Raw genomic sequence first — 26,457 nt, forward strand, 5'->3', positions numbered from 1 at the left:
TTTTTGTGCTATGTTAGATCAAAGCGTTATTTATAGTTATATTTTATATACTTTAAGCGGAGAAAACAAACTAATGATAAAATATGTGTTTTTCGAAACATCAGTTAAAAGTTTATGTACACCATTTATAAAAAGTTGCTTGCGTGTATGTTTTAAAATCTCTCCTGAATTATACAAATTCAAACGAAAAGCATCATTAGGAACGAGATTCACAAGACATCGAATTATACACGTATCATCCCATTACTTGCGAATTAACTAAACGTGTAAGATGCAAATATCGCCTTCCCTTTAATAATACGTATGTTTAATTTGTTTGTTCTCGATGCTTTCTTTTTAACTCACGATGCGAGAAGCATCGCTCGATGTTAAGCGAACAATGTGCACCAATAAATTAATACTTAAGATAATTTTTTAATTATATGTTTTAATGACTTGTCTGCAAAATATATTAGTACAGTATGAATAAGAGTAAGCGCATTAATATGTATTTTTGTGTAAACGTTTCTTTATCCATGAAGTTACAAAACTTTTAAAGAAACTTTAAAATATACTTAACCCCTTAATTCTAGAAAAACATTTTTTTCAATAATATATTACAACCTTATATTTTATAATACTGTAGGTTGTTTTAAACTTTTTTAAACGTAAGTATCAGTTTTATATTTTTTACTAAAATATGATTTTTCCGGCTATATAAAAAGGAAAATTTTCCTTCTCTCCTTTGCTTTAAGCCTTTATAACTTTCCCTATTTATGGTTCCAAAATAAAGCTTTGTTCGCTTAGGTATTTCAATTTAAAAAAAAGAAAAGATAAAAATATTTATACTTTCCTGAGATATGTAGGGGAGACCGGGGCAAACTCGACACCGGGCCAAATTTGACACTAGGCTTTTTGCCAATTTAAATCTATCGTAGAAACTTGCCTTTTCTACTGTAAATGCGTTTTTATGTGCCAGTATTATCAAAGGAATTTTGTGACATTCTGAGTTATGGTGTAGTTTTTAGCGCGACATAAGCGTTTTTGATAGTGAAAAGTAATTTTTCTGATCTCTCGAAAATGTCTACTCTTTCATCGAGCTTTACTCTTGCGAATCTACCGGTAAGTGATTTTGATGGGAAATTCGATGCTTTATACGAATCCGATAATAGTTTTTGCATATTTTCAAAATTTGTATATTTTTGGAGTAACAAAAGTAAAAAACGACGTTCGGGGCAAAGTCGACGGGGCAAAGTCGACACGCTGTTTTATTGGCTCCCAATAATAAATGATGCTTGTGATGCAGCTATATGGCCCATGACAAATGTGTGCGCACGTGTAATCGCGAATTTACTTGCATAAATTGTTTTTCAGACATGAGTTTAGATGAAAATAATTGAATGTTCAACAATTTTTGTTCTCATTATTTCCAATGATTGTTTTACTTAATTCCAAATTTTTGTACTTTCTAAATACACGATAAAGAAATGTATATTTAGTTTCAAACAATAAAAAATAAGTTCCAGATTAAATTGTGTCGATCAGGCAAAGTGTCGAGTTTGCCCCGGCATTTTCCAATTTGAAAATTTGTCTTTGCGTTACTTTTCCTTTCCTGGGGGCAAAACTAAGCGACGTACAGCAAAATTTCCTTAAGCAATTTTGTACCTGAAGGAACGCTCTTTAAATGTGTACCATTAAATTTGCTTGAAAATTTTAATTAATTGTTGAAAATTGCCTTTGAAAAAATCGTGTCGAGTTTGCCCTGGTCTCCCCTACAGATAATGGTACTCCCAGTTTCATGAGAGTAACACGTATACAAAAAATAGGGATAGTAGCCTAGTATAGTTAATAAAAAGATATAAAATTTTTTAATGCATCTGCACAGTTTTTCTGGGATAAAGTGGTTTTTGATTAAACACAGAAGTGTTAAATTCGATGTAAAACTGTTTGTCGCGTCATAATGCACTGTTATTCCCATCGTTATACGAACTACGGCGCGTCATTATGTGTATGTATTACACACACACACACACACACACACACACACGCACACGCACACGCACACGCACACACAGGAGATGTTACAAAGAACTACTCACGCTGGCATATACGTAGGAAACATTTAATTATGTTACCATCATTACAAAGATATCACAATTCATTATCTAGCATTTGTTAATGCATGCTGATAAATTCTCATAAATTTGCCATTATTATATTGTGTCGTATTCTCAGAACGGAAGCTCGATGTAATTAATGAAAAATATTACTATTACGATTAGTCTATTTTAAAAGCGTGACGTAAGCCTGCGTGAGTATTAATAAATGTGAACGTTTTGGCGGATTGTGATAATTATTCGAGTGTTTCTAATTGTTTCAATAATTTAATATTCAACGATACAACTAGAAAGTTGACTATCATAATCTTTTTAACAATAGCTTTTTCAACCACTGCTTATACAAGATGGTATTAATTTCTGGCGATGATATATTTTGGTCGTATTCATCTTCGGAATTTACTGAGTTCGATTCCACCATGTCGTACTGAAAAAAAGGTGATATTAGTAAAATATATAATAAACAATTAAATTATATGGTATTTATTTACGGTTTTGCGTATTCGATTGTAGTCTTCGTTGTAGATTCGCGGTCCATTCCTGCGGTAAAGTGGAATTTGCACGGTACCGTGCAAAATTAATGTAAATGCCTCAATTGTGCCATTATTCCGCTCCGGGCCTATCTGAAAGCGCGTAAATATACACGATCAATTAAATATACTCGCATGACAGATACCGATATGCGGAGAGGTAATTTCAACCGATCAATATTCGATCAATCAGTCGCATTAAACATTTTGGTAACCCATGTAATCGCCCGATGGAACCGTGGGTCTCAATATATCGTTTGAAAAAAAGTGCCTTGAAAATTTACAACATTTTTATTTATATGTAGATATTCTGTACATATATATATATAAATTTATTCATATTCCTGTGTGGTATATAGACCTTTGAAATCCACGGGCTATAATTTAAGGTGGTTGATGGAAAAGGGAGTGAACCCTCTTACCTTATGTGCCTAATCGAGATATTCTTCCCTGAATTAATGTATGTATTTACTATTATTATGTTCTGAGCAATACATTGTACCGAGTATATAATGTATTTATATTTTTAATATAAAATGCTTCTAAGGTAACGTGAAGTTTCCTTATGGAAATTTGTATTTCACGAAAGGAATATAGCTATATTTCGTGTTATGATCAAATTTATGTTCTGTTTTCATTGCTTATGTGTTAGTACAATGTATGATTGCGTAACATTTTCTTAGAAATAATAAGGAGGTTACATATACTTGAAGATCTCTCACAACATGTTGATATATCGATAACCGCAGAATCTGCGATAAGACACTTTCAAAGTCTTACTTCATCAAGTATATCCAAAGTCCACGTTCCACGAGGATCTTCGCCCCACGTCGCGACCGACATGAATTTCCACTTCGTAAAACCAGCGTCAGAATTATCCAGCTTCCTTGGACTTAGAATCCGGACTAAGGTCCCTAAGAAACGAAGTATACGTGATTTGCATAAGTGAAATTTGTGTATACATCAATTCACAGACGCAATTTTAAGAATGTCGTGATAAATATTTTCTTATGGTGTTTTTTTTGCTACGTTACAAAAAAGAAAGATCACGTTAATGTAAAAACGTCAAGTTAAATTTAATTTATTACAAGCACGCGCATACATCCTAGTTTAAAATAATTAAATACGATCGGTTCCATGGATGTTAATTACAGTTGCATACGAACGTTATTGATTTTTTCTCGCATGTGTACAGTAAAGCTTGTAATTTTGAATAATATTATATGACCTAATTACAGATTTTGTAAAGTAAAAGGAATAATCTCTCTCTCTCTCTCTCTCTCTCTCTCTCTCTCTCTCTCTCTCTCTCTTTAAATTAAACTTTCACGAAATCTTAAATTATTTTAATTGCAAACATTCTTGATTTATTTAATACATAAAAAATTATAATATTTTTTACAACAAATAAAATATAAATATTATTATCCAAGTATTTTTAATAAAACTTTTTTCTGTCTCACAGGAAATAGAAATAAGTCCAAAATAAAATTTTATATTTTTTAATTTTGTGATATTAAAAATAATGATAAAAATATGAAATATAATAAAAATTAGACTGTTTTATTTACAGATATTTGTTATAAGTAATATTAAATGTTTTTTAGGAAAGTTGAACAAAAAATTAAAAGGTTTTAATAAAGAATGTAAATTAATCGTCTGAAAAACTTTTTCCTTGAAATTGAAGGAAAAAAATTGCTATTAAAAGTTGCCTCACGTTTAAAACGACTTTCTTCCCCTTATCGTATTCATAAAAAATGCAATATGATATTGATTTTGTTTGAAATGGAGAGTGCTCTTGCTAAAATATTGCCAGTAAAATCTGTGAATATATAAAAATAAAAAAGTATTACATCCGAAAACCACGATATTGTTGCATTAGATGAGTCTGGATGTTTTTACTCGTCATTCTTTTCTTGCATTTCAATACATTTCGGATTTCTTTCGGTATTTCGATGCGAGTGACATCGTCTGTCGATAACAACGTCAATCGGTAAACGTGTATGGAATTAAATAACGCATTGGCCAACGTGATGATTGCCTATCTATTCGTTCATGTCCACGTCTGAAGCACCGTTCTATTTGACACGAAGTTATTGAGTTCCTTTCTGACATTTATTATACATTTATCAAGTTTATATAGTAATGTACGTTACTAAACGCGGCGCAATCTTTATTGAACGAATAAATCCTATTTCCATCGAATTCTGTCCCTCTTCGAATAAACAGGCCGCATCGAAGTAGCATCAAATTGAATTTCCAGCTATAAATTGAAGTAAGAACGTATTTGTGCTGTTAACTGCATTTGCTATGCGACACAGAAACGTGACTTGCAATATTAATGGTGGTATTAATTCCGTTGAAATGATCCGTTCGCTATTCGTCACCTTTCCTTAACAGAGCTGTGTTATATCAAATTATGCAATACTCTTGATTGATAATCTTAAAATTGCGTAATATCTATTCATCCCATAAACTTAGAGAAATTCTTTTAAAAACTTATTTTTTAATAATAGGATATAGATTTTATTTTTAGTGCTTTTTCTTTTAATCATCTTGATGCTTTACTTTTTGAATTACTAATAAAATATTTAATGTAATTTAAAATATCGTTTAAAGTTCTAAGCTGCTAACCAAATAAAAGTATTTTAAAGTATTTTAAAGTAACTAAAGTTTTAGTTTCTAAACAAATAAAAGTATTTTAAATAATAAATTTGCAAAAGACGCAGATGGATATTTGATTCTGCGGTAAATATACGACGCAATAGAGATGCGTATTAAGAAATTTCGTATTACTTCCATTCGCACATTTGTTAGTTTTTCTCTCTTTCATAAACTCCAATAGAACAATGAATAGAACTCGATAAATTCAGTTGACAAGCGAGTTTCTATGAATGTAGTTAAATGTATTTACATTTAGCCTCGAAGAATATTCTCGGAGACTTTAGCCCCGATATAATTATAGAGGACTTTCCTTGCATGGTATTTTTAGAAGTCTCTCTTTCCTATCTACGAACGTAAAATGGCCTATTCCGCGACCATTCTCATATGGTTGCTATTCTCATTCCCTCGACTTTCCGTGCTTTTCACTTCTGTAAGTCGGATATAAATGAAGATTGACGTTTCCAGAGGTGCATTTAAAATGAAGCATAGCCGAGTAAACTGACTCAAGAGACTAATTCGCTCCATTTGTTGCATAAGTTTTATTAAAAGCACCACTTACTTTTTTATCTCTTTTTCTACAGTCAGAAGTTTAGAAATGAGAAAAAAAGTGCTTTTTCCCGATCTCGTTGAGCATGTACATGAACTTTATTTATCAGCCGGGACACGTAGAGGAAACTTTTGAAGATATGATAAATGGTTGAAGTCAAAAATGTAATACCTGAAGGCGCAGTCAGATGCATTTGCAGCGCGCCGCGACAAGAGTACTTGAGATTCGCCTCGACTTCCACGTGCTCCAAAGAAATTATTTTGTTCCCCGATGTTCGACAAACGTTACCGGCATTGAATTGCAGTTTCTTTGAATTTCCATAAATCAGTCTCGTATCGGCGCTGCAACGAAAAACATTGAATATTTATGCGTAGGCAAGTGAAGTTTTGGAAACAAGCATTTCGCAAGACGCCGGAGCCGTTGAATATTCTTGAAATATTGACAGGTCGTACGAAGGATCTAAGGGCCTTCATGTACAATTGAAATGTGCAGAAATTCTTTATTCAAACAGTATCCTATTTAAAAAACGCATAGTATATAGATATATATACACTGAGAAAAAATTTATTATTTGCAAGAAAATAGATCTCTTTGAATTTAATTTCCTTAATTCAAAGAAGTATTGAGTAGATTTAAAAAAACATTTTTCTGAGTTTAAAATATTTTCTCAAATCTAATACTTCTTTGAATTAAGGAAACTAAATTCAAAGAAATCTATTTTCTTACAAATAATAAAAATTTTTTCAGTGTATATATACATACACACATACACATACCTAATATGATTATAAATCGTTTCTTCGGCATTTGAAACATCTATATTCTAACGTATGAGATTACGTAATCGTAAGGGGGAATAATTTTGAAATTATAGGTAAGATATGATGATAATACTTAGAGCATGTAAAAAGTCTGAATTAATGAAGCTGCCTTCGTGACTATAATATCTCATCACTCACAGTGAGATTATGAGAGTAATCGCAAATGGCTCGGCGTGAAGTAGGTAACAACGCGGACATGAAACAAGGTAAATCCTCAAAGTATGCAGATACGTGTGTATTTGAATTACATGGGTTGAGAGGACGGGACGTTTTGTAACGAGATTAGCATATGTTCTCGGTTACGCGTACGGTCATGGCTATTTGAAATGATCATGCACATTTGCATTTAGCGATCTAAGTACGGAGAGTTCCGGCTGTTAAACAAATTGCCCTTTCAGAAACGTATTTCGAGTAAAATCCTCCACAAAAGACGCTCCATTTTCTCTGCCCACTGTCGTAACGTAACAAATGAGGACCTTTACGATCTTGTTGATCGCGTCGTTAAATTCTTGTTGAACTTAACGATGCGCTTCTTATCTCGCGCTTCTTCGAGCATCCGCAAATGCCTCCCTGAAAAAGGAGGTCGCCTCATTCGATTGATGCGACATTCGGGGATTATAGAACGGTGCGAAAAATCGTTATTCTTTTAGTACTTATAGATCACGTGAAATAAAATCTAATAATAATCCAGCGTAAATATGTGGCACATCGTAAATGTCCGATCCGCATTAATATCTCACCATCAATCTGAATTAATCTTATTTAAATTAGAAAAATCTAATATTGAAAAACAAATATAATGTATTAAAAATATTGAAAAACAAATATATATATATATATATATATATAATATAGAAAAATCTAATATTGAAATTAGGCGGTTTTGAGCAACCAAAATAAAATAGAAAAAAAGAAAAAAGATCTGTAAATTGAACGCTTTGCCGCTCTAATAATTTAAATATATATTGCACTAAATGCCGCGCAAATATATTTGCTTCTACAAGCAAGAGCAGAAGCATTTAATCAATTTTATTCGTACGACCTGTGCTGCTCGTTTAGTACGACGTTCGCGTATCGCGCAATTAAGCCACCGCACTAAATCCGCTGAACTAATTTACTCACATGTACGCGTTATCCACTTTGCAAATAGTTTTCTCCGGCACTGTCGTCCAGTTATAACTCGTCGTCACCAGCGCGTACGCGTTCATAAGTCCGAAACCGAAGCGCGAGTTGAACCAAAATCCAGCCGCGTTTTTAAACCAGCCCGGATTTTCGCTGGAAAATTTATGCAAATATTAAAGCTTTTATTCTGGGAAAGAAGTTGCGCCATAAGCGGATGTAAAGTAGAAAAATTGTTCTCTCTCAGACTTCTTTTTTCTCGTTAAAATTTCTATAATAATGGAAAAAAAATGATATTCACTATTATTGAAATTCTTCAAATCAACAATGATAGATTTATAAAGAATATTATTACAAAGCTTGATATTGTCCTTTGAACAAAAAGTAAAATATTTCGAAGCATCAATTGTCAAATATCACATGTATGCTAATAAAAGACGATTACGAATAATTGTCATCAACGTAAATGGAATACGTTTATGCGAAAGCTATCATGATCGCTTTTACGAGACGACAATAGAACGCAATTAGCACGGAATATAAATTACGTGAACAAGCAATAACGGTTAGAAATATGCATGACCATCTGCGTATGTATCCCAGTGGGCATGATCGAGCAGCAATTTTTCTTCCGCCATCGTATGCACGACCTCGTTTCTTTGACAACTATTCGATAAAAGTTACACATCATTGTTTGAAATAATTTTCACGTATAGCACAGTTAATTTATGTGTTTGATATCGTGAAAAATGTAACAAATATATCCGATACCATAGAATGTCAAAAAGTTATTTCAGATTTTTCAAACGGATTAAGTTATTTCTGTAAACGTGCTTGAAAAGATCGGAAAAAAGTGTTTAAAGGCAATCATAATTAAAAGTTTCTCAGAAGCAAAACTGATCGACTCAATAAAATAAAAAAGAGAGAAAATTGATGAAGCCATAATCTAATTATGTGCTCTGTCATACATAAAATTAAATATTGGAAAAGAACTTTATAAAAAGTAGGATTGATCAGTTTGGCTTCTGAGAAGCTCAATTATCACTCAACATAATTTTGCTTCGTGAACCCTCCGCCTTACTTGTCAATCACGGTTGATTGCACTGAGAATTTCTAACGGTAGATCGAGAAAAATGATTTCACCTGAATTACAGTTTTATATTGCAAACGACGCCGCGACCTATTCTGCCGCAGTATGAGAGAATAAGAATTTAAACTGGCACAATTGCAGATACACGTGGCCTGAATTGCTATTCGGGAGACGCTCACCGGAGAGGACTGTATTCCGATGACCAAGCTATCAGATGCTGAATGTCTCTCCACGTTAAGTCCTCGCTGTAAAAATAAAGTAAAGTCGTTAGTTCGATCTTCGATTAAAATATTGGCAATATTGCTGACAACGTCTTTATAACGTCTTTATTTTTGGGTCGTAGGTTAATCGAGGATAAATTAAAAACTCAATATATTCTCATTCTCTCGATATATCGAATATTGTATATTTCACATACATCACATATATCGGTCGTACATATACATACTTAAGACGTAATGAAGACAGAAAAGGATAAACCATGAAGAAATATTTCGATTTCAAGAATAGAATGAGAAATTCAATCTCAAAAAGAATTATATTATAAAATGTAAAAATAATATTAGTAAAAATTAAAATTAACTTTGAAAAAAAAAAAAAGTTTTTTAATAATAACGTTATAATTTATGATCTAAATTATTTATTACATGCGTGCGAATATTTGATAAAACAATAAAAGTCTTCAATGTGTATATCGTTATAAACTACTATCTCAACATATTTGTTTAATGTACGTTCACCTTTATTCTACATTAATTGTTATATAATTATACTGTTTATTCTGTTATAATTATAATTATTATAATTATAATTATACGTTATTATGTGGTAATAAAATTCCAAATTCAATTTCTCTTGAGTTCCTAAAGTTCGGAGTTAATGGCGAAATGCGTGTTAATAGAGCGAATATCGTGAATACGAGAGAAGAAAGTTTGGGCTAAAGAAGTATTCCTTTTTATTGACGGCGCAACGAAAAATAATATGTAGTTGAGTACTTATAATCAAGTTAGTTAGCGCTTCCGGGTTTCAAAGAAAAGTTTCAATGGGAGATTGCTGGGATATGTTCGTACTTTACTTGCAGCGCGAGAGCCAATATTCCGGCGGCTAATGGGGCGGAAGCTGAAGTACCCGTGTGCCTAGTCGTGCAGGTGTTTCGTAGATCCGTTGTTGCCTACGCAGTGCAAAGGAAAGTTATTAAATTATTCGGGCCTTTCGTAATATAAATCTTTCTTTTCATATACGCAGATATTTATCTTTTCGTTCGATTCCAAGGAAGATGTAAAAAAGTCGAATTAAGATAATTGAGAAAATCACTGAATCAGAGATTACTACCATCAGCAAAAGCTATGACATTTTAATTCTGATACATTTATGATTACAGCAACAGTTCTTGTTTTAGATAAGAATAATATACTTTCCTTACTTTGCAAATACGTTTAAGAGAAAATTAAGAAAAAACATACATGTGTGATTAAGATATTAAGATATTGCGAGCCTTGTAAATGTTTTATATGTTTTTATCAATAAAGCAAATTGAAATAGACGAATTATCAGCTATCTTTTATTCTATTTGTATCTTTATTAAATTCAACTAAACCCCATTGCACAATAGGCGATAGCGTTAGCGATATAGCGACAGCGACAAAGTTGCCGACAAAGCTACAGCTTTGTCGGCACCTTTGTCGCTGTCGCTATCGCTATCGCTATCGCCTATTGTGCAAGGGGCTTAACACACCAAGGGAAATACTTACTATCATCTGATCATGATACGCGCCGCTACTGTACGTCGTAGCGAGAGTAGCAGGACATCTTTCCCCATACCAAGGAAATCTTCCGGTTTGACTGGCTGATCCGACAGCCACGGTGTATATGCTCCCAACGTATCCGTCACATCCGCAGTCATCCGATTTGGAGCCACCGTTCCCAGAAGCCCATACATAAATGTTACCTTTGCCTTTACGACCCTGTCAAATATTTAGTTATTAATATTTCCACAAGCGACGTCAAAGCAAAATTAAATTACGAAGTAATAAAATTTTCATGTTACGTCGAAATATCGAATCGCAAATAATTTACTCGGGCATATAATAATTCATCAACAAGCTAAAAGATAAATAAAAGAGAAAATTATGATATATTCAAAAATTGCTGCGTCATTTAGAAAATATGCTATAGTTTCGCAGAAAGAAAGATGCTGTTGCATAAAAGATGTCGCTATAAAATATGCACAAGTAAATCGAGCCTTTCTCTCTGGTCGTTGTTACACTCTTTTCGTTCATATTTAATCCTCGAAAAGAAATGAGAAGAGAACACTTTATAAACGCGAGTGTCTTGCTAGCGTCTCTTTGAAGCTTCGGAATTAATGTCTGCGCCGATAATATTAACCCTTAAATGCCACCCGGGGTCCAGCGGACCCCAGACCCTTTAGAATGATATATTTTCAAATGTTCCCGCCAAAAATGGAGCTCATTAAAGCTGACACATTTTTGGAATCAAAACGGATTTATACTAAGGTAACAAAATTTTCGATAAAAGTTGGGACGCGCAATAACTTTCGAGTCTCATATTATACATTTATGAGATTAAATTATTCTCAAATCTTTTTTCGTCACACCTTCCTAATCATCCTTAATTTCAGTCAAACTTTCGAGTGTTAAATGAGTTAATAAATATTTCTGAGTTAATAATTTCTACAGGAATTTATTAATTAAAAGATAAACTTAATTATCGCGAGACATAATTTACTTTACCGGACATTCACGTAGAGTACGCAGTTCGTAGATAACTGAATATTGTAAAAAATTACGCCAGTAGAGGGATGTAACAAGTAAAAAAGCGGAGGAGAAAAACAGTTTAGAATTTTTTTACTGTTTGCAAAAATGATCAACAAGTAATGTATCACCGTTGAAAACGCGATTAAAGTTTAACTACACCGAGTTAAGCTTAGTCGGTGTTAAAAGCTTGTTTAAACGTTAAATGACCAGAAAATCTGTTTCACTCTGACGTAAAGTCAACCCATTCGTAATCCGATTAAAGAGACCTTTGAGTACAAAGCTCATAACCTTCTCTCTTTCTTTTCAGAAATGTTACCAGAAACAGAAAATAAATATTATATTTGACAAAAACTGAAATATAATTATCGCAAAAATTTTGCCGCATTTTTAAAAGTCATCGATAATAATACGATCATGGCAAAGTATAGTTTTGCCTTTAGGATAATCTATTATTTGTTTCAATCCTAAGCCTCAAATCTAAATTACTGCATAAACTTTCTTCTATTAAAGACAAATATATTTTATTTTTACAGATATTGTTTATTATATATATTAGTAGATAATTTGGTGGCAAACTGACTTCTGTTACGCCACGTTCGAGCGCTTCGATAGCGAGTCTACCAGGTGCCTCCAAACTTTTTCCATCGTCCGCCGGTCCCCAGGAAGCTGTGTAGATATCAATAAGTCCCGATTTGAATCCCAGAGCTTCACCTTCCACACGGTCGTTCACCAGGCCATCGAGGAGCTTGATGCCACCGACGGAAGCCTCGAAGGCGACACCGACGCCACACTTTTGGTTGTTGGCCTCCATCGCTATTTCGCCGGCGCATCTGGTGCCGTGACCGTTCATCCCTGAGGAGTAGTTGAATTTGTAATACGATCGTGAAACAGTAATGTTCAATCGGGGTCGGCGATGCCGGCCAAAGTACGTCGTGCACGAGGAGAGGAATCAAATAATAGGAACATCTACGTGGGAGGTCTTAAGATTTCACTCTGTAATATACCGCATTACTCGACTTTGAAATTCAGAATACAAGTACGTAATTTCACGCGGACGATATAACATCCATGGATAAAAATGCAAGCATTATGCCTCGGACATAGTTATGTAAAAAGAAATAAAATACTTTTCACACGTATTTTATTACAAGTGAAGTCTGCGGAGTATCCTAAACCTATTGTGTTCCCTTGTATCTATAAAAATTGTTTTTAGAAATATAGAGATCGTTCTCTAGAGAGAAAAGAATTTGATGGAAAAAATATTTTTTAAATAACACTTTAAAGTTAAGTAATTTATTATCAACGTTTATTTTATTTAATGTTCAGCAATCGAAGTTAGATCGCTTGCGTTTTGCATAAATGATTTTACCCTGTAGAGCTACATTTAATTAATAATTAGATTGTAAATCTGTGAATGGATTGATTTGCGAACGAAGCGACTAACCATATTCGATCCGATTTCACGCGAATTTCATTAATATCGACACGTTAATTATAGTCAAACGTTAACACTTTTATCAGCGAGTGAATTATTTATTAGACCATATTATTGACTGATCTTTCACGTCGTTACTACATTATTCGAATGACCGAGTTACAAATACTTCCATCTTGCGTTTTAACATTTATAAAAATATGATAATACTACGTGATAAATAATATAACGTAAAAATATAACAATTCTATATAAAAAATACAAACTGTTTCTTTGAAATATATAGTATTTTCGTAAATTATTTTTGATAATTAAAATTGAATTTACAAAATAATTTTATACGTTTTGTGGATAATATTTTCGCATTTTTGTTTTATAAATATACATATCATGTATATCCGTATAACATTAAAAGATAAAAAAATATATATATGTATTATATGTAATGCAGAGGAGTAGAAGAGTAGAAATTTTCGAGAGATCAGAAAAATTACTTTTCACCATCAAAAACGCTTATGTCGCGCTAAAAATTACACCATAACTCAGAATGTCATCAAATTCCGTTGATAATACTGGCACATAAAGACGCATTTACAGTAGGAAAGGCAAGTTTCTCCAATAGATTTAAATTGGCAAAAAGCCTAGTGTCAAGTTTGCCCCGGTGTCGAGTTTGCCCCGGTCTCTCCTATATATACATACACAGATATTGTATATACTATAAGAATTGTATTATATATTTTATAAGCGATCTGACAAACTTTTCTGTTAAGAAAAACTTTTATACTTTTAAATTAGTCATTTAAATTTTTTTTATATTTTATTCTGCTGGTCAACTCTAGCCAGATTTAATATAAAAGAATATTAATTATAAATGATAATCTGATTTTCGACAGATATCAAGACATAAATAATTTCAAATATAAAAACAAAACCAATGTTAAATTAGCAATTGGAGGTAATAACTCTACACATAGGTTAAAATTGAAAAAATAAATAGTCTAGTTTATACGGATAGCGCAAAATTTGTAAAGCTTTAAAATAGCAAAGTTTTCTGCAAGCGAGTTTTCAACTAATTTCGCTACCAACGGGTTTATGTACCTATAGTGATTTAAGTGCATTACTAAATACTCTGAATGCATTTTACTTGATGTTTCATAAGCTATTTCAAGCGAGCTATTACGCTTTCGTGATTTAAATTACATAAACATTTTAAATTTAGTTTAAACAAGCATGCAAAATAGATACTTCAACGAATATTATTTTATTAATATAACTTTATAACTATATTATATACAGTGTATTATATATTTATAGAAAAATTTAATAAATAGAAATTACCTGACACATCGTATCTTGGAAAAGGATCATCATCGCCTTCATTTATGTCATAACTAATAGCCGCATCCTAATTTTAAATGTTATAATTATAGACAGAATTAATTAACATACATATTATAGTAATACCATGTTCTCGTTATTTGTCAAAAATAATTCCTTATTCTACTTTAAATGTTAAATTGTAAAGACATATAATATCAATTTATATAAAGATATAACATTTAATATTAGATACAATATGAATATGATTTGCATATAATATATCTGAATATCTAAATATAATGATAGCTTATAATAAAATACGTATAACATAAATATAAAAACAAAATAATTTTTTTTGTTTAAAATAAATTCTAAAGTTACTTGTTTCGTCATCTATGAAGCGAGCACGAAGTTTTAAGTAACTGTTACATACATAATTGTTCCGCAGGTCATCATGAGTGTACTCTAAACCATCGTCGAGAACAGCAATCTTCACTCCCCGACCAGTTATCCCCAGTCGATAGAGAGGCAGAACGTTCAAGTCGAGCTTCGGCAAAGCTTTATTCGTCCTCGTATCTTGCTACGGCGGTTGATAAAGAGAATTCGTTAAAAATAAAAAGTGAGAAAAACACAATATGATATATGAGCTCCTAAAAAACCAAATTACTCAACTTCATGAAGCGGAGAAAGTTATAGAGAAAGTTGATGAAATTATAAACTAATCATTTACAAAAAGTGAAGTTAATCAGCTTTGGCTTCTGAGAGGCTCATATATATGTCGCTGCCAAGTTAGTGTACACATCTCGAGTACTCGCAACTCGTCGCGTCGCGTAAAAGAGTCACGGTGCGGTCTCGCTTCGCGTGTACTTGGCGCGAGACACTACCGTGTCTCTTGATTTCATTATTGGAAACATACTACCCTATGTACACCTCTATTACGCGTTTTGTATAAATAATAAATAATAAATAAAATAAAATATATTAGTTATGCAAACCTACAAAACTATTAACTGTATTTATTTGTACTGTTGCTTACAGCTTCTGCTTTTTTGGATTTTTTCTTATAACTTTTACGAAGTGACTTTCTTCGGGTTCACTCGTATGGGTGTATCAAAATAAACTAGATTTTTAAAATATTTTGAAATTGACATCTGTGTATAATATTTATAATTCTGGAATTATATTAATGATATAGATAACAATGTAATACATGGGCAATATGTACCTTTTATATATTAATTGAAGATTTGTTAAAATTATTTTAATCTTAAATCTTTTTTGTTACGAATCCGCATTGCATAATCTAGTATCATCAGAGTATTATTTAATGAAATATTACAGAAAACTGCATAAATGTTATAAAATATTATTACCAGATACCATTCCTGATCCCAAAGTTCATCGTTGAATATCCGTTTGCGGACATCAGCAACATGATTCTCGCTATTAATGGCATTTGATGCATCTCCGTATATGTTTAGTTGTACACGTTTTTCTCGCGTTAATGGTTTTTCAGACTCCAAATCGGCTAATGAGACATAATCGCGTTTAAGTCGTTTTACGGTTTTCTGCTGATCCGCCCAGATGATCTTTCCTCGATAAAACGCAAATTATGTTAAGAAGATTGCCTCTATCTCTTATAATTTTGCATTTATACAACTGTATTTGTTGTTGCAAACCTTATTACTAATATTATTTTTATTTATATGCAGAAATATTATTAATTTCTTAACTTAAGAAAATTATTTATAGAAATTATTAATTTTTCACAAAGCTCCGTTACAGAATCCTCTCTATAGAACGTTATTTGAAATCATAAAATAAAGAGTAAAAGTGTTACCTTAGAGTTTGCATTAAGAGCCTTCGTCAAGCGAATATTTCCCCTTTTCTTTTGGCTCGGATTATCATCCTTAAGCCATATATATGTGTCCTTGAATCCGAGAACCTGGAATGAAGAGATCCATTACATGTAAATTTATCAAGCGAGCCCCAATGATACTGGTTGCATATTTAATGAACTTGAAGTCGGATTAAGCCTTTATTTAAATTTTTGCTTAAATAAGTGTTAAAACTCCGTCCTTCCATCTGTTCTCTTTTCGCAGCTCATCCTTTTTCCTCGGTGTTCATCAGCATAGATTAATACTATGATATATTTGGTCTACACTGTCTATAGAATCGGTGGATATATACCGTTTATATATACATAAATTGTTTCTTCGCAATTTGACACATTCTCTCTTCATTAATTATATAACTTTATAGAGAGATGTACTTATTGTTAGTAATATAGTTAAAGAGAATTGTTTATATAAATACAGCTAATTTTTAAAATATAAATAAATATTATTAATATTATTTTTATTAAACAATTTAATTATAGAAATAGAAAATGTTAAAATTAACGAGTAACACAAAGAAAAGTGAGCTTTAAAAGTCAAACGCACGTGCGTTAGTTGGTGCATGAGTTAACGTTAGGTAACATTTAGTTTAAATTAATTATTAAGTGATAACTAAAATGTGTGTGTGTGTGTGTGTGTGTGTGTGTGTGTGTGTGTGTGTGTGTGTGTGTGTGTGTGTGTGTGTGTGTGTGTGTGTGTGTGTGTGTGTGTGTGTGTGTGTGTGTGTGTGTAATAACTGAGAGCGCGCGCACTTATACCCACTCTTATATAACTATAAGAAATTTACAAAACACATCAGATATATAAACTGGAAGTCATTATCCAAAGCCGCAAGGCACGGATTAAGAAATAAATAATAAAATAATAATAACGTTAGGTAACATTTAATTAATAATTCAATACAAATTATAAGACGATTTATAATTTGTATTAAATTATTAATTAAATGTTACATCACATTAACTTACGCATAATTAATCACATTTGACTCTCAAAGCCCCACTTTCCCTTGTTATTCATTAATTTTAATATCGAGAGTCTTTAGTTAATCAATTATTTATCTAAAAATATTGAAACATTTTACGGTTATAGAACGCTTGTTATACGCAAAAAATAAATATTATCAGATTTATTTAAATTAAAAGTTTACATTTTAAATTAAGAAGAAGAGAAGTTAATACACCATTGTGTAAAATCGACACGTTCAATACGTGAATTAAATGACTTCTTCGAACGTTCATCAACATCACACGATCACACCTCTATCTCATGCGCGACGACGCAACAACCCTTCGTTGACGCTTAGGGTGAGGGTAAAACTAGACGTCCCGACGTCCGCGCCCTTTAAACGGATGAAAGGGACGCTGCGATCAGGATAGCATACGAAAGCAGTTGGTAGATCGAGCGACTCTTTTGGGGGGAACTATCGAAAGTCTAAATAGGGTATCGTAACGTTATTATTATCCACGGTGTCACGTGGCCGGTTTGCCTTCGTTTTTATATGGCATCCGCATGCGATGTTCCGCTTGGCGTAAAGCAATATATGACAGAGACTGAGCGAGGGAGAAAGAGTGTTGGAGGGGGAGACCACCTGGTAGGAAACTGGATGTCGTTTGTGCAAGGGGGAAAGGCTATGATATTTCCGTAACGCATCAGGCACGTGCCGTTTATTTCGAAATACCTCCTAACTGTCCGACCTACAGCTCCTGGTAATTGTCGATATACGTTATTCTTTTTTACATGAGATTGCGTATTGGCATTTATATCGTAAATTGGTTTGAGCGATGTTACAGTAGCATTTTGATACGTGTATCTATTCTGCACAAATTGCAGTTTCAATTTGACAGTTGGACAATGTAAAAAAAAAATGAATCAATTCATTACCTACAAAAGTATTAGTTCTAAATAAGTTGTAAATTTAAAATGCTATATGTAATTATTATTTTTAATACTAATTACTTTTAATTTTTAGCTATATTTCTGTTGTTATAAGATTTTTATATAAGATTGTTTAATTATTCCTTTAAAATATTATTTAATATTAAATTTGTATTTTATATACGTAATTAATAACAAAATAATTACAAAATAAATTGTTAAACGTTTTGATATCTTTGCAATGATTTAGGTATATCTCTTTTTATAAGAATTCATAATTAATTAATTGCTATCTTTACAGTATATTATTTTACATTTTTTATTATATTTTATTAATTCTATTAATTGTGACAGATCGACAACAGTGATTTCTTTCGTATTGTATTTTTCATGGATATAGATAATACTAAGCGCAATCAAACTCCGCGGCAGAGATCCAAGGAAATTCAGGGCACCGGGATTATAAAACAATAATCCTTTCGTCTGCTATCCTCTTAATCCCATACAACATGCGCAAAAATCCTTTAATCCACTATCCATCATATCTGTTGTGCATCCGATTGGAAGGAATAAATTTGATCGTCAAAATGCTTCACTGAACTCGCTGATAAACTACTGAATATCCGGCAGGATACACTTTTCAATACAGCGGTGTAATAAATGTTGCACGTTTGCGTATCCATGATCACGTATGCCACGCACGCCGCATTAAGCATTTAGGATTTTACATCGCGACTCATGGATCGATCGGAAATCTTTCTACCCTCCGCAAACACAGATCTACAAATGTAAACTATATGAATTTAATATTAAATGATGGCGTACGGAACAATTTACCGAAAGGAAGGTTTATTAACGTTTTCTCGAATAGCTTAATTAACTAAAGAAAAGAGAGATACTATATTATAAGATTATCACAAATGAATAGAGATATACCATCCTACAGTCGGGCTAGTATTTCTTGTAACTTATAATTAAACTATAAATATTTGTGTGAATTTATATATTTTTTTCCACTTAAATTGCGCGCTGGTTATTTGACAGCCTTGGAACATAGTTATTTGTTAGAACAGTAAATTCAATATATTTAGATCGATAATTAATTTAACTTTTGCAATCACTGTAAAGAATTAATTGCGAAAAACTCCAGCCAAGGGTGCACGTGCTTATTAGCATACTTATTAGCATTAAAAAGTTAAATCGATTATCGATTTAAGTATGTTGAATTTATTTCCAACGAATAATTATGTTTCAAGATCGACAAATAATCGGCGCGCAGTTTAAGTTGAAAAAAAGTATATAAATTCACGTAAATATTAACAGGTATAAAAAACCAGTCTTATTGTAAATGGCATATCTCTATTTACTTGTGAGAATCACTTATCGGTCAATGATTTACTTATTATTAATAAGATTCAACTAATTATAATAATGTTCTTTTATTTGTAAAAAGCTTACATTAATTGTGACTTTTTCTTATTTCTGTTACGATGCTTGCTGTGGAAAATCAAATTCATTAAACGATATATTTTTTTAATTTGACATTAATTGTCGTTTATTTCACTGATAAAGCGAAGTCATGTTCTGTGCAAGATATCTCGTGAACGGATTTTGAAGTAAGTTTTAAAACAACTGATAATAAAATTCCGCAGAAACTTCTACTTCATGAGTACGTGTTCCGTTGTGAAAGGGGTTAATTCCGGAAATCTTGCGGTTCGATATAGCTTCCGCAAACTTCTCCGACGTCGAATTCTTAAAGAGGTTCGCGATCGGCACGTGAGCATTTCCGACCCTTTTACCGAGCGACGACTTCAAGGTCGCCGCTTTTAACGCGGAACAGCGTTTGGGTAGATAGGGCACGTGCTTTCGAGGTGTCACGCGGGTGCTTCTCTTAAATTCCACGTGGGAACGCTTCAAACTCGAATTCGTCGACTACGTGATAATGGCCCTTTCCTCTTTCCTCGTAATCGGTAAGCACAGCGGTCGGGGAGAATTCGGCGGTTGTACGGAACGTGTACGTGAGAAGCACGAAGAGAAAATCGGGGACGGTCATTACTTCGCAATCAGCGAGCGACGAGGCGAATATTACGGTTATTACCGAGTATTACCGTGATATCGCGATGTTAATCTGATACGAAATGGCTTTCCTTAGTAACATTAAGCCGAGAATGTACATATCGGTTTTTCCTTAAATAAACGTAAACTAATTCAATTTCGCCTAATTGATTTTTCTTCAACAATCCAATTAAACATATAATAATTAAACTAAGCAAGTGTTGTATTCTAAACTTGATGAAGTAAAAGAAGTGGATTTTTAGCTTCAATTTTGAAACTATAAGCCATTGAAAATAAAAGGCCTTTTGCGAATCTTTAGAGGCATAAACAGATAATTAACATTATTTTAATTTAGTGGGAAATTGTGACATAAAATAATTTTTAACAATTTTCCTTCAAGAAAGAATTGATTTTAGATATACCTATCCCATATAAACGACAACTTTATTATTTGCTAATTCTGGATCAATGTTTTATACGTATAAAAAAAATATTAATCTATTCAAATTGTAAAAATTGATTTCATATGCATAATTCAATTATGTTTACAATTTAAACTCCTAATTTCACATTATTGTATTATATTGTCCTGGTAAACAGATATTATTCGCTAATTGGTAAAGTTTCGCTTAATTGCATCTTACTTGACTTCCTCGCCATTTAATGATTCCTAATACATGTAACACCTCTCGGAAGGATGCTATTCTGTACATTTTCTATATATTCCATCGTCTTAAGCTCGCGCGAAGACGATGGTTTCGAAGCTTAAGCATCATCACACCACCAATAGTAGTATTTTCCGCGTGTGCGAAGGTGCCCGTGAGAAATATCTTCGTGCACGTAAAAGGGAAGAAATAGATAGAGGCGAGAAATCAGTGCCGGTCATTACTTCGCGATCAACGGACGATCCCGTCTTATCGGTATTCAGATTGCGCTTTCCGACTGCTAAGAGGGATGTCTCGTATTCGGTATAGATACAGGAAAATCTGCGAATTGGCGGTCCAAGTCGCTTATAACCCCCTCCGGGCGAATATTGGGCGTGAACCGTGGGTAAAGATGAGAGAAATGGGAAGAGGGAAGGGCGCACGCAGAGAAAGACAGGGAGAGGGGGAGAGAGAGAGAGAGAGAGAGAGAGAGAGAGAGAGAGAGAGAGAGAGAGAGAGAGAGAGAGAGAGAGAGAGAGAGAGAGAGAGAGAGAGAGAGAGAGAGAGAGAGAGAGAGAGAGAGAGAGAGAGAGAGAGAGAGAGAGAGAGAGAGAGAGAGAGAGAGAGAGAGAGAGAGAGAGAGAGAGAGAGAGAGAGAGAGAGAGAGAGAGAGAGAGAGAGAGAGAGAGAGAGAGAGAGAGAGAGAGAGAGAGAGAGAGAGAGAGAGAGAGAGAGAGAGAGACAAAGTATTTTCGCAGTCCATTTGTTTTGATCGGATTTCCAACTGTCTCTCGTAATCCCGCACCCGTAAGCTCCCGCAGGCGTCGTCAGTTTCCAATGAAAACCCTAACGTCTCTATCCTCTTCTCCCTACCCGGCCTTGCCCGCTCTATAGCAACCCTCGTCGTTTCCCGACCACACCTTCGTCCCTGTCTCTCGAATTCCTTTGAGCATTCTCCGCGTTCTCCGTGTATTCTGCGTACACGAATGTGTGTATGGCGTACGGTTATACGGGGTGTCGTAGGCGACGAGTGTTCTCTCCAAACTTTTTACAGGCTCTTGATCTGCCAAGCCATATGGAGTTTTTGAAAACAGGAGTCGATTTTTTTCCTTAAAAGAAACATCCCGCAAACAATGAATTATAAACTATAAAAATAAAGTGCTTTTTCTGGAAAGCTTAAAAAATGTAGATATCAATCAATGATATCATATTCTTCATTTAATTTTAAGTAGGCTATAATTTAACAGATTTGTAAAACTGCTCAAATAATTTATGAATAAAAAATGATCCAACTTATGTATAATTAGAGATTTATCTCAGAGTGCATGTAGTTTTAATGTCGAGATATCAATAATTCCTAAATTAAAGCGGTTGAAAGACATAAATGATTTACGATTCTTGTTTCTCATGAAATTTGAAATAAATTTTATTATACTAGAATTTTTAATTTGTAGTTTACTTGTTGAGATAATATTAAAAAATATTAAAAAATATTAAAAAATTGTAAAGAGGATAATATCTAATCGTACTTCGTTTTAAATTTTCTTAATAAAGCTTGTTCCCTTTGCTTAAGCGTGTTCAAAAGAAGCAATTTCCATCAAATTAATCAATACATTCTTACTTCAATTTTCATATATGTAATATATATATATATATATATATATATATATTGTTCACTTTGAATATTTTACAGAATACTTTATTTATTTATTCGTAAAAGAATTTATTAATAACTTACAAGAATATTTTTTAATAGATAACATTGTAGCGTTTAAAAGGATTTTTGCTAAAATAAATAAGATAAATACAGTTAAAATATAGGTCAACAATCGCACAAAGCGCACGTGAAAGCTCGCATGTGTATGCGTGACAATCTTCAGATATTGCATTTACAGTACATGTTTCGTCTTATGTAAGCCGTATATGTGAATGCTGACGTATGTATCGCATGCATGATTATGTACGCGACACGTGTATTTACTGTTCATATTACATAAGCGATTGGTACATAGTCGTTGTTACTATGCTACCGGAAGCAAACGGGAGTAGATACGAGTGTACAGGAAATCCGGTTTTTTGACTGCAACTACAAATAATTTCTTTTTTTTCTCTCTCTATAGCTTTTATATGTAATAAAATCGAGTGTTCGATATGTTTTTATATAAAAGAAATAGCTCGATCACGGTTTTTGTTGCGAGATCATTTTCTAATCCTTTTTCTGTATGTTTTATATTTCGAAATTTTGTTAACATATAATTTTCCGTTATATTTGTTTACACATTTTTGTGAGACATAACAAAAAAGTTCATTACTTTTCTATATAAATTAAAGCAATATGAATTGATAATATCCACAATATTTTTAAATTTGAAACATATTATTTACTTATCTGCGTTAACTGACTTGAAAATATTAATATATATGTACCTATATGCATATATAAATATTAATAATGCATATAAATATATATAGTATTTAAAATACACATCTCGTTAATATAATATGTGAATTAAAAAAAGAAATTCGAGTTGATCTGTCAAATATCTTTTCATTTTGCGAGACTATTATACTTGGGCTGCAAAGCTTTAGATTTCGAAATGCTAGACCGCAGCGTGGAATTTTTCTTAACAGCTGAACATATTGTGAGTGGCGGCCCATGACACTCTGATGTACGTATTACTTGGGATTACGCGATGTCTGGCACTTCTGGACTGCAAATTCAATTACATGCATTGAATTCAGCGGAGGGTAGAAGTTCTCAACGATCTACAAGTTCACGTGCAGGTTCCCAAACTGGCAGTACTCACACTTTAGGCAAGCGTTTATACAGCCACGGTGATATGTAACAGTAAATACCTAAACTGACAATGATACCCTAAACTTTGTTATGCATGCACAAACAAACGACCACATTGTTATCAGAGTCTTTGCAATTTAGTATTTTAGAGAAAACGCACGGATAATAACCTTTCCTTTATGCTTTGTGTTAAATTCGAAATTGTTTCTACTCAAAGCAAAAAGAATCGGAAATAAGTGAGTTTCTATGTTTCTGGTTATGGTTTTTAACATGTTTAAATTGTAAGAAATAAATGTATTTAATTTAATCGCGTTCCGAAATCATACAGGATTCGAATTTATAGAGTGTATAGTAAATGGTTAACATTTTAACATTCGGAGAAACGGTGTCTACGTTGCAAAGAGAGAAGTAGCTATAATCTTGTATATATTTATGTGCTTTTTGAAAGATATCTGAGAGAGTCTTGAGCATTTTGAAGAGCAACGATGAGAAATGCAAAGAGGCAGTGAAAGTTGGCAATCTTTACAATAGTTGGACTGTAGCAAGCGTATATATATATATATTAGGGTGATTCAAAAAAACCTTCTTTTTTTATTTTTCGCGATACACCCCAAAATATCAAAGCTTACCTAAAAAAAGAATTTTCCTCAAAAGGGGAGCAAAATCGAACAAGTTTTAGAGGTCGCTACCAGCGATTTTCAATATTTTCGATTAAAAAATCGGTTTTTTTTTCAAATATTCAAAATTGCATAACTTTTCGAGTTTTAATGATAGAGGCATGAAATTTTCAGGGAATCTTCGTCAATTCATGTAGTTTATGAATATTGAGTTAAAAAATTTATTTTCGGAAACAATTTTTTTACGTTTCTTTTGTTTATAATAAAAAAATAATTGTCTGTAACTAATAGGCGCCAGCGATCTGGGATTTGGTTTTGATTTTAAATTACATCTAGGTAATCCAAAAACACATTTCAATAATCAAATGCTTGAACATCGGTTAATTTGTTGCTAAAAATTTGTTTAAACAACAAATTCAAAAAACCACGTTACCCGTAATGTAGAAATAATGCATGTCATAATCTTTATTTAGGTGTCTGTATTGCATTCTAACTTTTGTTGTCAAATTTAAGTTGATAGAATAATAAATTATCCAAATGCTACATATTCAATAGGGTGATTCAAAAAAACCTTCTTTTTGTATTTTTCGCGATACACTCCAAAATATCAAAGCTTACCTAAAAAAAGAATTTTCCTCAAAAGGGGAGCAAAATCGAACAAGTTTTAGAGGTCGCTACCAGCGATTTTCAATATTTTCGATTAAAAAATCGGTTTTTTTTTCAAATATTCAAAATTGCATAACTTTTCGAGTTTTAATGATAGAGGCATGAAATTTTCAGGGAATCTTCGTCAATTCATGTAGTTTATGAATATTGAGTTAAAAAATTTACTTTGCTTATATATATATAAGCAAAGAGAAATTGCATTAATGTGTTTGACTTTTGAAACTTTATCGTATCGAAGTCGATGTCAAAGTTAAAGTTTTAATTGAAATCAACGCTGTAACCAGCATCACGTGAATTTGATCAAAGAGTTCTAACTAGTTCTATACAGTCGATTGTTTTGAACCGATTAACGTTATATTGATTATATATTCTAACCCTATGCCTAAAACAAAAAGTTAGCAACTGTATGCATTGCAAACAAGAAAATAGTTGTGCAATAGTAACAAAATAACTACCTACAGAGATTTGCTTGATAAATGTCTCGTCGATATTTGCAGATTACTTTTAGAATTAATTTATAATGTTATAAATAAAATAAGTATAATGCATGTTATACAATTATAATTCAGATCCATAAAAGTCGCTCACTAGAAATTATATAGGTAATTCAGTTTATAAAAGAAAATTCAATGAAATAAGAATATAAACAAAATGAGTCTTTAGTTTTTGACATTTTCGAAACTCTCGCAATTTTTGAAATAAATGACTGATATTTAAATAAAATAAAATAAAATATTTAATATTTAAATAAAAAATAAAGAATATTGGAATTTTATAAGATTGTGTCTAACTAATCATGTCTATAAATATACCAAATTTTGGTGCGGCCGTATCTAAGTTACACGAGCTGTAACTTGTATATATAAATTACGCGAAATTACATTTACAGTGATTTACGCTCTATCAAATATTTATTATCAGCCGGAATATTGGCGTGGGTTAATTCCGCATTGAGATTAAATCTTTTCCGGAGAACCGAAGGAAGGAAGCTAACGAAAAGGCAACACACTCCGAACAGTAAATTGCTGTGACGATTTGTCAACGGACATAACTTCACGGGAAGTTCATTATAGTGATCAGCAGGACGCCACGTCGTTTATTTCAATTATTGACAAACGCTGAATCAACGAACTACCGTATTGGTAATTTCCGATAATTTACAAACGTACATCATTAATGTTCGCGTTAGAGATGTCGCCTAAAAATACCATTATTATAAACAATCCGTGCGGATCATAAACTGGTTTTAATATGTTTGTGCCTATAAAACAAGTTATTTTTCATATAACGAACATGATAACTGCTATATAGATTATTTCTAGTTTGCCAATTCTCTTAACCTTAGCTAACCACACTTATTTTCGAGTCCTTAATTCGCTACACTCTGCATGGTCCGTGAGACCGCTCGACTTTGTCGCATTGTCATTTTCATTCTAATTAATATTTTTAAGCTTGTACTACTGTAGAAATTGGAAATACAGACTCTGAATAAGATCAATCAAAGAAAAA

At 32.5% G+C, this 26,457-nt stretch overlaps 2 protein-coding genes across 2 annotated transcripts in view; one reads left to right on the forward strand and one right to left on the reverse strand.

Moving 5' to 3' along the window:
- Positions 1-10,407, forward strand: part of Hrb27c (Heterogeneous nuclear ribonucleoprotein at 27C) — a 96,067-nt gene extending 85,660 nt beyond the window's left edge. Inside the window, exon 8 of the mRNA XM_071707908.1 lies at positions 9,006-10,407. Coding sequence (XP_071564009.1) covers positions 9,006-9,085 — 80 coding nt within the window. The 3' untranslated portion in view covers positions 9,086-10,407. The remainder of the gene's footprint in view (positions 1-9,005) is intronic.
- LOC139773470 (neuroendocrine convertase 1) overlaps positions 2,088-26,457 on the reverse strand; it is a 33,574-nt gene continuing 9,204 nt past the window's right edge. Inside the window, exons 3-15 of the mRNA XM_071707901.1 lie at positions 16,234-16,338; positions 15,767-15,982; positions 14,827-14,973; positions 14,412-14,478; positions 12,219-12,490; positions 10,616-10,828; positions 9,935-10,035; positions 9,044-9,109; positions 7,778-7,930; positions 6,006-6,175; positions 3,407-3,540; positions 2,588-2,719; positions 2,088-2,523 (exon numbers count right to left, since the gene is read on the reverse strand). Coding sequence (XP_071564002.1) covers positions 2,398-2,523; positions 2,588-2,719; positions 3,407-3,540; positions 6,006-6,175; positions 7,778-7,930; positions 9,044-9,109; positions 9,935-10,035; positions 10,616-10,828; positions 12,219-12,490; positions 14,412-14,478; positions 14,827-14,973; positions 15,767-15,982; positions 16,234-16,338 — 1,902 coding nt within the window. The 3' untranslated portion in view covers positions 2,088-2,397. The remainder of the gene's footprint in view (positions 2,524-2,587; positions 2,720-3,406; positions 3,541-6,005; positions 6,176-7,777; positions 7,931-9,043; positions 9,110-9,934; positions 10,036-10,615; positions 10,829-12,218; positions 12,491-14,411; positions 14,479-14,826; positions 14,974-15,766; positions 15,983-16,233; positions 16,339-26,457) is intronic.

Source organism: Temnothorax nylanderi, unplaced genomic scaffold (assembly GCF_030848795.1).
Source record: "Temnothorax nylanderi isolate EJ_2023f unplaced genomic scaffold, tnyl_v1.0 TNYL_tig0062_pilon, whole genome shotgun sequence".
In the NCBI taxonomy this organism is placed as follows: domain Eukaryota; kingdom Metazoa; phylum Arthropoda; class Insecta; order Hymenoptera; family Formicidae; genus Temnothorax; species Temnothorax nylanderi.